At 34.1% G+C, this 14,759-nt stretch overlaps 1 protein-coding gene across 2 annotated transcripts in view; it reads left to right on the plus strand.

Moving 5' to 3' along the window:
* The window catches only part of LOC120630666 (protein phosphatase 1 regulatory subunit 16A), a 44,281-nt gene extending 29,862 nt beyond the window's left edge, over positions 1-14,419 (plus strand). Inside the window, exons 9-10 of one of the 2 annotated variants that reach the window (XM_039899930.1) lie at positions 12,343-12,844; positions 13,781-14,419. In XM_039899930.1, coding sequence (XP_039755864.1) covers positions 12,343-12,844; positions 13,781-14,022 — 744 coding nt within the window. In that variant the 3' untranslated portion in view covers positions 14,023-14,419. The remainder of the gene's footprint in view (positions 1-12,342; positions 12,845-13,780) is intronic. The other variant, XM_039899931.1, reaches the window with a different exon arrangement.
* Positions 14,420-14,759: the final 340 nt, after the last annotated feature.

The raw sequence follows: 14,759 nt of genomic DNA on the forward strand, positions 1-14,759 counted from the left end.
TCCCTACTTTAAACATTCCATTGTATATTTTTATCCTATAAATGTTCAGCCAGGAACCTTGCAAGTCTGTATGACCTTGAGCTTTTTTATAAAGTTAACTTTGTCAGTGTTCCTTCAACGTTACAATGCAATGATATACTAGGATACTAACTATTCCCGCGTGGATTTTTTTAGGTAATTTATGTTTTCTCAGCGCACGCAAAGTAATGAATTTCACAGCTAAAAATTTTGCTTCTTTGTGTTACATTATTGCATTTTTCTTAAAGATATCTGATTTGTTTGAAAATTAACCGTAGCCATTTTTACTTCGTGATAGTTTAGCATTCTTATGGCGAATAAATGGTTAAAATTACTCCTGTAATTTCCGAGCCTATCGGGTCTAAACAAACAAACAATAAATTATTTCCTCTTTATAATATTGCTTTAGATGTAAAAATAAAAATAGCTGGAAAACTAATACCTTAACTGGTTGCCTTGAAGAGATCAATATGTAGCATAAGGCAAAATTGTTAAAGCTGTGTTGTTACCTATTCCGTTTCCAATTTTTTTCTGTCATTTTCTGTTGGATGTTCAATTAAATATTATTAATTCATTCATACTTAAAAAGTAATTATTATTCCATAAGATATCGCCTAACCGCGGTAAAAGAATTTCCCTAAAATACTACATAATCAAAAACAATAACCTAAAAAATAATACAAAATCAAATAATGTATATTTATTTAGATAAGCAATAACTAATCTGAAACATAATTATTCATCTAAAAAGAATTAAACGTTGATTTTTGGAAGAAATAATTAAAAAGTAGTTTTTTTGGCACAACCGTTCCGTTATGATCAAGTAAGTACTAATATTTTGCTGCGATGTTATTTTATAACTGTGATATCTTCTAAGATATTCATGAAATCGAATGATGTAAACGGCAATTTTCTTTTTAATTAAATATGTAGTTGTGATGAATAACGTATTTATTCAGATGAGGTTTAAAATCATGTTTATAAAAAAACAAATAAAGCATTATTTAAAACAAATTTCGTTAGCATAAAAAATGCTATAATGAGCCGCCAACCTTAAAAGATAGACAGATGATGTCGCGGACTTTTTGTTAGAACTTTTAAAGAGGAATAACTTTGTCGTACAGGATTTTTGCGAAACTTTAACCGTTTACACAGCGCACGCAGCAGAAACTCGTAAAAGGAAAAAAAACCCGATTTTTAAACATTCTTCATAGCTGCTAGACTCCTATTGGTCTTAGCGTGAGCCTTCCTCTATAAATTGTCTATCCAACGATGAAAGAATTTTTCAAATCGGACCAGTAGTAGTTGCTGAGTTCAACACCTTCAAGTAAACAAACAAAAAAAAAAAAAAAACTTCAGCTTTATACATTAGTATGAGATTATCGAATTAAATCTTTGAGATGTTTCTATACGATAAAATATAAGCTTATAAAATATATAAAACGTAAGCTTTTAGAAAATACCTTATAAATAATATTAAGGATTACTTAAACGATAAAATGTATGGATTACTATAAATTTATAACTTAATATTATTTAACTGTGAGATAGTAACTCTCGTAGCATTGGGTCTTAGTTGGCGAGCCTGGTTATCACCAGTTTTGAATTTGAATTTTGAATCTTACCTATTCTTAAGTTTTTTTATAACTCGTACTGGAGATTTTTTTTCATTTTATATCATCTGCATACCCTCGTTGCACGCCACTGGTTATCACCATCACCACACAATTTTTGAAGTATATTTATTTATTTATTTATACTCTTTATTTGCACACAAATAAAAATACAGAAGAAGAATAAAAGAAAACACAGACAGAAGAAGTATACAAAAGGCGGCCTTATCGCTTTGTCGCGATCTCTTCCAGGCAACCTTAGGATAAGGAAAACAAAAGGATAACTTACTGCAGGTTAGGCATATTAAAAAAAAATACATACTAATAACTACATATTAATACTCAAAGTATATATGTATGAACGCTTCATAAGAGCCTACATATATACAGTAGGCATAGGCCTACATGAAAAATGTATTTTTGAATTTAAATTTAGTATCGGACTAACCTGTTAGGGGTGTGGCAGTTATATTAAACCTCTACCCCTGGTTGGTTTCAATGTGGTATCGTTGCGACACGCTAAAGTCTTAGTGCTTACGGTTGTAAGTAGACCAATTATTTTAGACTCTTACTTTGATGGCAAGAAACGCAGACGTATGTAATATGTTCTGTACATTACAGGCACGTATGAGGAACGTTTCAAGCTTAGTGAATAAATATGAACCGTAAAGATGCCATCGCTCAAGGAGTCTGTGTGAATTATATCTATCCTTAGTAAACTTTTCCATCGTAAGTAATTATAAAATAAGTTGTTAACACATAAGAGATCACTTAGTTCTGGAATTAAAGTTATTTTATCGAAAGTAATTAATTAAAATTTAATTGCAACGACATATTTGTAAGATATAGTCTGTTAACTTATAATTGTAGCCACACAAATAATGATAGGACAGGTAATGGACAGAGTGATTTTAATTTGTTATAAGCATTCCAAGTAACGGTGAAACCGTTAAATTAGATAAGTAAAAAATACGAAATATGCGCGTGATAAAAATAAGAGCCTACATAGCCGACAAAAAACGAATTCTACACAAGGTTATTTTAATTTTTTTCTTCACAACTTCTAAAATTAGATTTCTTGACTCGGATAGAAGGAGATGTTAACTGTACAATGAATAATTGTAATTGTTTCTTAACAATTATTCATTGTAAAGTCAACATCTCCTGAGGATGTTCCGGTTTCGGAGCGAAACGTGCGTAGTCAACACCAAACAGCAATGTCAAGCAATCCACGGCAATGTACCCTACATTGCCGTGGATCTGTTTGGTGTTGAGTATACGGATTGAAGAAATTATAAATAACACCATACAGATTGTCCTGCTCTTCGCGGAGTATAGCAAATTAAGCTTAAGTTTCATTATTTCCATAATTTCTTGACTCGTCGTAATTTACCATAGTTAATAGGATATAGATCAGAGAGCTCTCTCATTTTATACCAAAATAACAGATTGGATAGACCTGATTTTTACTTAGCAATTTCACGGGTTTTCTATTTGATTTTTGCATAATATGGCCACAGAGGGTTTTTTTTTGTTTCCTGTTAATTCTGTACTGAAAACATTACAAAAATATTACACTATGTTTGATTTAATTTCTATATTTTTTAATTTTGCATTTTTTTAATGTACGTTACAAATTCTAATGAGATTGAACGTTCGTTTGTAACAACCATTTGGAGCCCTCTAGGCAACTTTATGTTACCAATAACAACAACAATGGTATTTTCCGTTGCGCAGAGTTCTTAGCTTAGCAACGATATTTTTAGTTTTTAGTTAATAGACGAAGATTGAACATATTTTTGATAGGTATAATAAATTATAGGAATTATCTTAATCTTTCACTAGATTGCGGCATCATACTGTCTAGATTGCTTAACAACAAACATCTTTGCAACCTTGCTCTATTAAAAATCTCATTACAAAGTGTTACAAATTGGTGGTTTCAATTTATAAACCGTAAACGAGTTGTTCAATCTTTATTGCACGTGTAGGCATATACACTGTGTTTTTTTAACCGCGAAACATCGGCAGTCCCCGTTATCTACCCGATCTACAGAAACTCTTTAGTAATTTTAATGTTTTAATAAAAAAAAAAAAGATTTTTTTCTGCATTTGACAACTTGGATGCAGCTGGTCAAATTAATTACTTATTCCAATTAAATTTATCTGCATTAAACGATCGCATTTGATTGACATGATAATGCGGCGGCACCGCGCCGCGCCCCTTACACTCGCTATAGAATGCTTCTTATAGCACCAAACTTAATGTTCCTTATATTATTTTTCTTTTTATTATTTTACCAGTAGTAGACATTGGCCAGATTAACTGAAAACAGAAATGTTAAAAAATTATGATTTGAGCTATGTGTTTATAAATCAATGGACATTGAAGTTTTATTTATTCTTAAAGAATATCAATTGTTTTTAATATTAATTAGGTATTTTACTTTTGAGCGAATGAATAAAACATTATAAAAAACATTTAGCTGTAATTTATATATGGTTTATCTGGAAATTTCTATGAAGAATATATTAAGCCTAGATCAGACGGTGGCTTTGCCCGCGCATACTGCATGTGTACTTCCCCACTAAAATACTAAAACCGAACTCAAATTTTATACTAAAATACTAGCTGAACTGGTGAATTTCGTACTACATAAAGGAAACCATATATTGAATGCAATCCGATGTGGGAATTCTCATACTGAATCACTAATTGAATGAAGATTTTTGGGCTGTACCTTTAATAAAAAAATAAAAAATATTCAAATCGTTTCAGCCTTCGAGTTATACCTAGTCGATCCATTGATTTGTCCACCAATCCGTGCATACCCTATGCCTACTCTGTATCAACAGGGTATGCACGGATGCACTAAGCGGACAGATGATATAAATGAAAAAAAAAAACTCAGTCGGAGTTATAAAACACTTAAGGATAGGCATTGCAGGAGTTATAAAAAGTTAACTATAACTTAGGTTATAACACTGCGTGCCCTGTACTAGCAGTGGCGTGCATAGAGGTTATGCACAGGGTATGGAGATTATATAAAATGAAGAAAATCGCCAGTAATCGCCAAAATCTGCATACCCTGTGATGTGGGAATTCTCATACTGAATCACTAATTTTTGAATCACTAATTTGTGGGCTGTACCTTTAATAACAAAATAAAAAATATTCAAATCGTTTCAGCCTTTTCGAGCTATACCTAGTCGATACATTGATTTGTCCACCAATCCGTGCATTACCTATGCCTACTCTGTATCCACAGATTATGACTGATTGATTGAGTTTCTAAGCTGCGTGGACAAACCAATAAACACACTCTCGCGTTTATAATATTAGTATGGAACTGGGTACTTATAGTCTTTGAGTTCGTTGACCATTACTTATATTGCAGTTGCCGCACATTAATTTTCATGTATTCGTAATTATATTAAATTTTAACTTATGCTATAGCGCTGTGTAAAGTGATTAGAGAACTTATACAAAAAAAAAACGTGATAAATACAAAACGTGAAAGGAAAAATTAATAACCGTATATATCTTTGCCATGTATCTCAAATAAATGCGTAAGTACCTTCTTGTGTAAGAAATGCGTTTATTGTAACGTACTTCTGTCTTGCAAAAACCTAAAGCGGCGATAGCCTCATGGTTACAGCTACGGAAGTCTGTTTTTTTTTTTGTAGAAAAATGTCTATCTTGTTAATTAAATATAAATAACATTTGCTGTATCGGTGTAAAAACGTCGTGAGCAAACTTGATGAGTTCTCCGTAACGTTCTTAAAGATGTGTGAAGTCAACAAACTTGGCCAGTGCGAGGTGGTGGACAATAGCCTCAATCATTCTCATTGTGAGAGGAGACCCGTGCCCTTTAGTAAGCCGTTAATCAGTGGCGTGCACTTCATACTTGCACAAAAGCGCTGCCTACCTTAACCTTTTCATATAACTGGCAACAGAGGAGGATTTTGACATTCTTTGCCATTTTACTGCTTTACGCTTACCCTGGTCCAAATTCCTAATTTCTAATGAAAATGATGATTAAAAACCTTATTTTACATTTATTTATCGTTCGTTTTCTTTTTATCTATGCGAAAATTTAAGACCTTTTTTTTTATTTTTCCTCCAATTCTCTTTCTCAGTTCATTTGATATAGGATTTGAACGTTCTCTGAACTATTGAGTTAACCAATGAGAGTTGGTTGCCCAATGAGAGGTTTAGTAATATGGGTCGCCATATTAGTAAGCCCGTTTGTTAGTCTGTCAGTCCGTCCGTCCGTTTGTTAGTATATTCGTCCGTAATATGTGCTACACATGCGGCATTGACGGCCAGTTCAAATGTATATTTCCAGTTTGTTATTCAGAATACAATCAAATAATTTAAAAAGTAGCCCTTTTTCGTTTAAAATCAGGAATCTATAAACATTATGAATCTATGTTGTCCATATTTAGGTATAACAACTCTCAATTCGTATCTATTTTAAAAAAAAAACAACGATTTTGTTTCTGAACAATAAATAGGAGATGTAGAGTTCAAATAGTTCTAAACAATATCACCAAACCAAGAATTTTTTTTTAGGCTTTCCTTATTGGCTTACCTTATTGGAATAGTAAGTTATTTTCAGAGGGTGCTATAAATCCACTCTCTGAAAATAATTTAAATGATTTGGTGCACTATATTAATTGACTTTAATTCAATATCTATACCAAATATCTACATTTCAGTTCGATAGGTATGAAAGACATACATAGATAATAAAAAATTTTTGAAGATCGCAGCAGTTTTTGTTTCCATACTTTTATGTATAACATACCCAAAGATTTTTATTAAAAATATTATAGTAAATCTGTTTATGCAAGTGTATATTCTTGCTTGCTCTTCGAGACTAAACATCAATCTAAAAAAGATATAATACTAACTCTATAGCGTCTGAGTTAAATATAATTTAAGGCAATCGGTCGTGTATGCGCGAGCAAATATCGAGCGCGAGTATGAAACTAATTGGCAGAAAGTATCTGAAGTACTAATTGCGCCCGCGCACTGGTATGACGTAGTTTTTGTAGTGACGGTCGGTTCTATTCTAGATGCTGTGAAAATAACCGTTATTATGGATTACCTATATTTTTAGATTAACGGGCTACTCGATGCGGCGTATAATTTCTGATGAGTAAAACTATCCCACACTTAGTTAACCTGTACAGTGTCTACTATTCATTTGTAAAAAATAATAATTAAAAAAAAAGTAGTTTGGTGTACGGGAAATATACCTTCTAATTTACAAAATTTACTTATTTTAGAATTTTATTTACTAGAAATCTCTTAAGCGGGTGTTTTTTTAGGTCTTAAGAATATGTCTTCTCATAATACTTAAACGCTAAGTTAAATATGCTTCAGCATATGTTCAACTATGTATCAAACAGTATTACTTAAAAAAACATATAATACTATAAGTACGTATTCACGCTCCCGTACTTTCTCCACTTTCAACGAGCCCGATAGTAATTAGACGGACTTAGTTAATTAATTGCCAACACTGCCCATATTTGCCGGCCATATATTGTTCTAACAAGTCTCATTTACACCATGAACATCGAAAACTGTTAATATTTCGCAATTAAAACCTAGAAAGTTGTTTATTTATAATCACAATTGTATTATTATTTGTTATGTACTCTCGGGTCGAAGTGGGGCAGTACACGCATAATCCAATCCCAATAAAGATATCCGCCATCCGCCAGTTCAATATTAAATCATAAATAGGCTATAATAGTGCATTGCTGCTTGGCGGCCGATTGGCGCAATTTGCAGCGACCCTGCTTTCTGAGCCCAAGGCCGTGGGTTCGATTCCCACTACTGGAAAATGTTTGTGTAATGAGCATGAATGTTTTTCAGTCTCTGCTTGTTTATGTGTATTTTCTAAGTATTTATGTATATAATTCATACGCAAGCTACGCTTACTTTGGGGCTAGATGGCGATGTGTGTATTGTCGTAGTTTATTTATTTATTTATTTACTGCTGGACTAAAAGACTAAGGATTTACTACCATGCTTATTTCTGCCGCAATTTTGCCAATGAGCAGTGCTGTAGTCACGGGGCGACACAATGCATCGACGTATCTTAAATACCCTGTGAAGTGTTGCTCTATTTATCGTTGCATATATTTTAGAGGAATCTGCAGCGTCCGAATAAACTCATGTGAGTTTCAGGATGCGAAGAATTACTAATTTTACTAATTTTAGTAAATTGTCAGAGTAACGACGAATGACGATGTGATGTTTTTTAGCTTGAAAAGTTCAACAACCCCTACTGATCATGTTAACAAACTTAACTTTTAAGGAAAAAAAATCTGTCAAATTTGTATGTAAAGTTATGACGACTGACCCTTAGTACAAAGTTACAGATTTACGATAACGCGGATATGGTCTTAATTTACACGAAAACTTACACTGATGTAATTGATTACAGAAATGAGTATTGATTACAGAGAGAGTAAGAATTACAGGTAAAAACCATAACGGAGTTTTAGGTATTAGTGGCGAAGGTAAGAAAACGTTTACACTCGCCGGAGAAGATGTGCGGGCATAGACCAAAAAGATTATTGAAAGGTGAATATTCTAAATATTTTATTGCAGTATGTCTTTCGGTAACTTTTGAATCCAAAATAAACGCAGTCGAAGTCACAACGGCTAGTAAGGACCTCCCTGGCTATTATTAATTTTAGTAGGAGGATTCGATTTTCGACATCAAGACAATTAAGCGATTGTATGAATGAATGAATAAATACACTTTTATTGTACACCACATAAACTAAAATTTAACAAAAAGTATAGAAATTGTAATAAGTGCGGTGAACATAAAACGCGTGTAATGTGCATTCGTCTTAAATTTTCCTGCGATTTCCCTGCGGGCGGGTTTCACGCATCGCGAACGCACGCGCCTCCAGTCGTTGCGCGCCGCCCGCGCACGCAGTATAACCATAACATTCCTCTCTGATAATGCATTACGATGTTCACAAATCAAAAGATTGTTTTATCCTCCGAAAAATTGTTGTTTATCAGTGTGTTGTGATTCAGTGATAATGTTTATCGGATTGCGCCTCTGACTCCAAAATGTCGCTCGATATTATGTTCTTAACGAATGACAACCTGCACCGGTTGCGGAAGGAGCCGCAGGTGCTGGGTCTTCGATATCGGGTATGTCCATAATATAATATATTGATTACTGTGATTGATGTATTCCACCCAGGATACAGCAGGAAAATTGCATAAAACGACAAAAAACTCCTCCCATACGAGTTATATATCAATTTTAGGGTAGGCAGTGCTTTTGTGCATGTATGAAGTGCACACCACTGATTGCCATACTCTTTTAAACTATATAAAATATAATATAAAAAATAAGTAAAATATTTCCATGTTAACGATTAGTCGATATTAACACATAAAGATTGGTCTTATTTTTAAAAACTCTTTTTTCTGGAGAATTTCTCTTGTGGAAGGCTTCGGTCGCAGCTCATTAGCAGCCTACCATCAAAGACGTGCCGCCAAGCAAATTAGCGTTCGTGTTACGTTGTCGAGTAGAAATCTATTATGACCAAACGTTATGAGTTACCGTCGTACCGCCATACATGCATAAAAGGTTAATAGGTTAACCCCGTTGCCATCTTTGGCTATGCATCATCTCTTACCATAAGTTTGCAGTCAAATGTAGTAAAATAAAAAAAAAACTTAATGTAATTCCAGATTGTAGTGTTCCAATTTCAAAAACGTTTCAATAGTTAGAAAGATATCACACTTTTTGATCTAATGGGAGGCTTCGGCCTTAGCTATTTAATAGCCTACCGTCAAAGACATGCTTCCAAGCAATTTAGCGTTCCGGTACGATGCCGCGTTGAAACCAAAGGTTCTTAACGCTGTTTATTTATTGTTTTCACTTGAAACCGTGATAACTTTCCTGTCAGCATTATAATACCAGTAGGTACTAAGAATACTATTAACTCAACAAAAACGAGATCTAAAATAAGTGGAGTTCATAGAGGTTCATATAATTAGCGAAAAATAAACTTATTTCACTCGCTCGAAATATATATTTTTATTAATATAAAAATTCTATAATTCACTACTCCTCTATAAATTCTATCCTTCCTGTATAAACAAACTTAGTTTACGGTGCATTGTTTTCAAGGCGGTAGAATAATTCGCTGAACCAAATAACTATTTATACGCTTCCTTTCAGGGTATGGAACTCTCAGTGAGAGTACTGTACTCAATACTTTAAGTCGTAGTTGACTTAAAGCTTGACAGCCGGTTGGCGCAGTGGGCAGTGACCCTGCTTTCCGCGTCCAAGGCCGTGGGTTCGATTCCTACAACTGGAAAAATGTCTGTGTGATGAACATTAATGATTTCAGTTTCCGGTTTGTTTTGTGTATATTATAAGTGTTGAGGTGTATAATAATCATAAAAGTATTCATCAGCTAGCTCTGTACCCATAACACAAGCTACGCTTACTTTGGGGCTAGATAGCGATGTGTGTATTGTCCTAGTATGAAAAAAAGCTAAAATAATACAATTAAGTTTATGAATCTTAATAGTAAGCAGGTATATAACTTACCCACTATTATATTTATCTTATATGTATAGTGTATACCGATCTATAATTCGTCTCTACTTGTTTATTTCTAGTTTTTTTGTTGTATGTAATTCACTTTTCTCTCTCGATCTTTAATGTGCTCTTTCGAAATGTGATAACGACGCCTACTTCGGTTCTCCGAACTGCTTTACCATTTACGGTAACTTGTGTGGTCTTTTCCGGAACTTTATCGGACTTAAAAAACTAACATCACAGTTTTCTCTGCGTTATCTTTCAGTCCATGTTAAACAGAGTTTTTTTTGTGAATCTTATACCAAATAAGCTGTTTAACGTCTTCCATTCGGACGAGCTTGCACTGGCGATATCTATTCATCCCACAAGTAAGAAAAATTATGTCATCACAGGCAACGTGATCATCATCATCAAAATCAATAACCCATTATTGACCCACTATAGGACACGGTTGTCCTCCCAGAATGAGGAGAGCATAGGCCATAGTCTGCCATGCTAGCCCGGTGCGGATTGGTAGACTTGACACACCGTTGAGAACATTACGGAGAACTCTCAGGTGTGCAGGTATTCCTCAAGATGTTTTCCTTCACCTTTAAAGCAAGTGATATATAAATTGCTTAAATTAAAAAAACCGAAAAGTCAGAGGATCGAACTCGGTCTCCACGAAACGAAAGCCGAAACGTTCTACGCTATCACCGCTTATATAACAGGCATATTGATTTAATATTCCCCTCCCACGAAACCTAAATTCCGCTTTACCGTCAAGTATGGAACGGAGCTACGTTCTTAGACTTTTCAATTAACATAATTACCGAGCTGAGTTTGTTTGTTGTGTTCTTTTTTCTAGACCTGCTGTCTGATTCAGTAATTTTTCAAACTAGTTGCCAAGAGATCGTCTGTATACAAAACACGATTTGACAGTGGCAATTGCATACAGTAAGATTATTGGTCGTCACTGGAAACAGCAGCACGAGTCATTGGCAGAAAAGTTACGGGGTTAGCCGGTTGGATAACTTTATTTAGAATCATCGTCATCACTTTAAAAAAAAACAATAAAACAAATATTGTGAACGTATCAAAAGTGTCGTGTTTAAGTTAAAATATAATAGGGCTACGACTTTATGGTGGAACGTAGTTAATAAAGTGTTATTTGTAAAGAAGAACTCGTCAAGGTTATGAAACCGATAAATGTATGGTGAAAGTGTTGAAGAACTTTTAACATAACAAAGCGTAGATGGAGGGTCTCATATATTTCATAAAGTAACCAAGTTCGGCTAACAGGTAGGTACATTTAGAAAAAGACAAGGTGACAGCTTGATTCGCCTAAAAGGATGCAAGATTCTTCATAAAAAGGCATCGTAAGCGAAGATTTATATTGAAAGAGCTGTTTATTTTACGCGCTGTTTAAGGAAATCCACCTTATATTTTATATGTTACTATAAAAAAAACATACAAAACAAGCAAGAATGCGTAACGCACAAATCAACATCACGCACATAAATAGAATAATAGAAATACGTACATTAATGCCAGAGAAGTTACACTTTTACTAAACGTTCTCTGCTTTAATGAATGGGTAATGCCGTTTACACAGTTATATTTTTTTACTAAGGTATATAACTGAAAAAATGTACAACATATTGACGTACCACGGTTTTAAAGTTCTCACCTGAGCATGCCATAAAAGTTAAAAGCTCGTACTGTTCAAATTCTAGTAGTATATCCTTGACCAGTTTGCGAGATCAGATTGCGATTGTCCGTGCGAATAATTTGTGGGCTTGTCGATTAGTATGGGTTAAAATTAAAAAACTATGTAGACAGAACGCAGTTAAATATTGACCATGGTTCTAAAAGTTGCATTTGAAATTATGATTAAATTGATTAAAATTTGCGTTTTAAAATATCTTGAACCATGAGTTCTGATATGTTGTTGTTATTTGTTAAAATTTTGAATTATTAATTTTAGTAAGAAGAAATTATAGAGTTAGATTTTGTATGAAACATGTCGAACAAACTAACCCAGGTTTTCTAAATAAAAACTCCGCCGCAGACTCTGGCAGTCCTTGATAATATATCGCAAATGTAATAATTATATGATTGCTTTCTTTCAGGGGCTAACGAATGGTGTCGAAAATGATCAGAACACATCAAACGTACCTGCAGATTTGTCTCATACGAGGTTATCGATCAGCTCGACAACATCCAACCAGAGTTATGACTCCGGAAACGTAGACTACGCTTTACCCAAACATTCCTACAATCAAAAGGGCTCATTGAAAACGAATGAAGCCATCGACTCAAACGATAACTTGACCTACAATCAACCGAAGATCTCAAACCCACTGTTTGGCGTAAACGCCGCATCGCACTATTCACCTGGCCCCTTACATGAAAACGAGACAAAATTGTTCGAGCGATCGTTGCCCAATGGCATTAGGAAGGCACCCGAAGGTCAAGACAACGAAGGATACAAGACAGAGGACGCGATTGACGGTAGGAAAGAGTTGGTAGTGAACCCAAACCCCATCGCAATCGCTGAAGGCGGCACCGCTACTTACACGACAGACAATAATGGTAAAATCAATGTTCATGTCACCGTCATGATTAATGCAGGTAATTATATGCATCCTTACGAACCTCCATTTCTATTAAAGCACTTAATAATATAATACGTGTATCTGAGGCACAATTTAACATAAGATTATTATTGTAAAGTTTATTATATCTAACAGTTTTGCACAGTGATGGTTTCCTATTATAATTTGACTGAAGTTTTCGGAAGTGGGGAGTGAGATCCATAGCAAGATAATCTCTCGAGGATGCATATTGAGGCAAGCTGTCTCCGGTTGTAGTTGCATGGGATTTGTACAAATGTCTCGTGTTCCTTTAGTGTAGTTCTGTTCTTAGCTTCCGTTTAAAGTCACTTCTGCATTTGGACTAAGCGCAGTATGACCTTAAATGTGTTGTCCAAGTGCGGATGACCTTGAAACAATTTCAGTATCTATATAGTTAAACTATTAAATGTAATCTATTGCATGAATACTAACTTATCTATCCTATCCTTTAATTTAACACTTTTTTATCCTGTTTTGTTTCGTTTTTTTTATGTATAATTTTAGTGTTCGTTTGTAATCCTGTAGCAAAATTAGATGCGAACATTATAATAGTTGCGTCATACTTTGATGCTGGCTTGTTAGATGTTACACTTTCGCAAATTGCATTGCTTCTATGTGTACGAGTAATGTTCGGTACATGCACGTGAAAGTATCGCGCAATTAAGAAACATCACATTCCTTCACAGTTACGCTTATCTCTCTTATAATGGCACAGTTTTTATTTTGCCTGTCTAGATCATATTGTAATTGCGAGAGCAACACAATTAATAATACGCCTGCAATTTGACCCAAATTGGATAGTCGAATGATTCTTACATATATTTCTTTTTCAAGTCCAATGATATGAAATTCAGTTATAACCCCTAGATAGACTCGAAAACTAACTTTGAACCAAAAATTTCGCGTTCTTTAATTATGTATTCGAATTTTACAGGGACTTTAGCGGACTTAAAGAAGCAGCGTGCTCAGATACGAACAAATGGGAGTCCCGTCGAGAACAGTTTGAGCTCGACCACCAATCACAGCCTATGCTCGATACCCGAAGGAAAGCAAGAGGCGCAAATACAGATAAGTCCACCCACATTAACCCCCGGCACAACCGTCCCGAGGTTTTCAGGCAACACCAGTGACGTCGTAGGCGACACCAAATCGCATCGATGCTGTATTATAATGTAGAAGACCATTCCCATCACTGTATGAAACCATTCAATGCGTGCAAGTCTGATTGTCATTCCAAAAAGATTATTTATTTTTTCGGACTCATTTATGCTAGTTTGGGTTGGACTTTGTTTTGGTTTCGGCATCGTATTATATGGCAGATTTTTTTTAAACAGTTGCCTTTTTTAATTAGGACAGTTGCCTTCAACAAAGCGATGCTAAAACCACTAATTATTTATAGCAGTTGGAAGGATTTTGCCATTTTTGCTAACAAAGCAAGAACTTGCCAGTACGCTAAGTGATACCATAAGAGCTCAATGGTTATTTTGTACAAGTCCACTTTTTCTTACTTGTCTTATTATGACAATCTTTTCATTCAATCTTAGTTAAAAGTATGTTTTGAAATTTAAACAATACTACGGTCATAAACATTTTTTCTTTTTTTTTTTTTTTTTAACAAGTACTACTTTTTTTATACAAGTTCTACGCTTGAAATTTAATGAAAAATTATAGACACGGTAAGACAAGTTAGAAAAAACAGAGAATAAAGAAATAGAATATTGATTGCTATTATTTAATTTAATACGTCGTTATAGTTGAAACTATCGTATGAGAATTTATATAGTTTATTATATGCATACTATAAGTAAAAAAATATTTTCCTAAAGAACATTCCTTAATTGTGTCTGGAAGTGATATTACTTTTTGTTGAAAAATGAAACAATATCGCATAAATGTATATTTTATGCTTGACC

Source organism: Pararge aegeria, chromosome 16 (genome assembly GCF_905163445.1).
Source record: "Pararge aegeria chromosome 16, ilParAegt1.1, whole genome shotgun sequence".
Lineage (NCBI taxonomy): Eukaryota > Metazoa > Arthropoda > Insecta > Lepidoptera > Nymphalidae > Pararge > Pararge aegeria.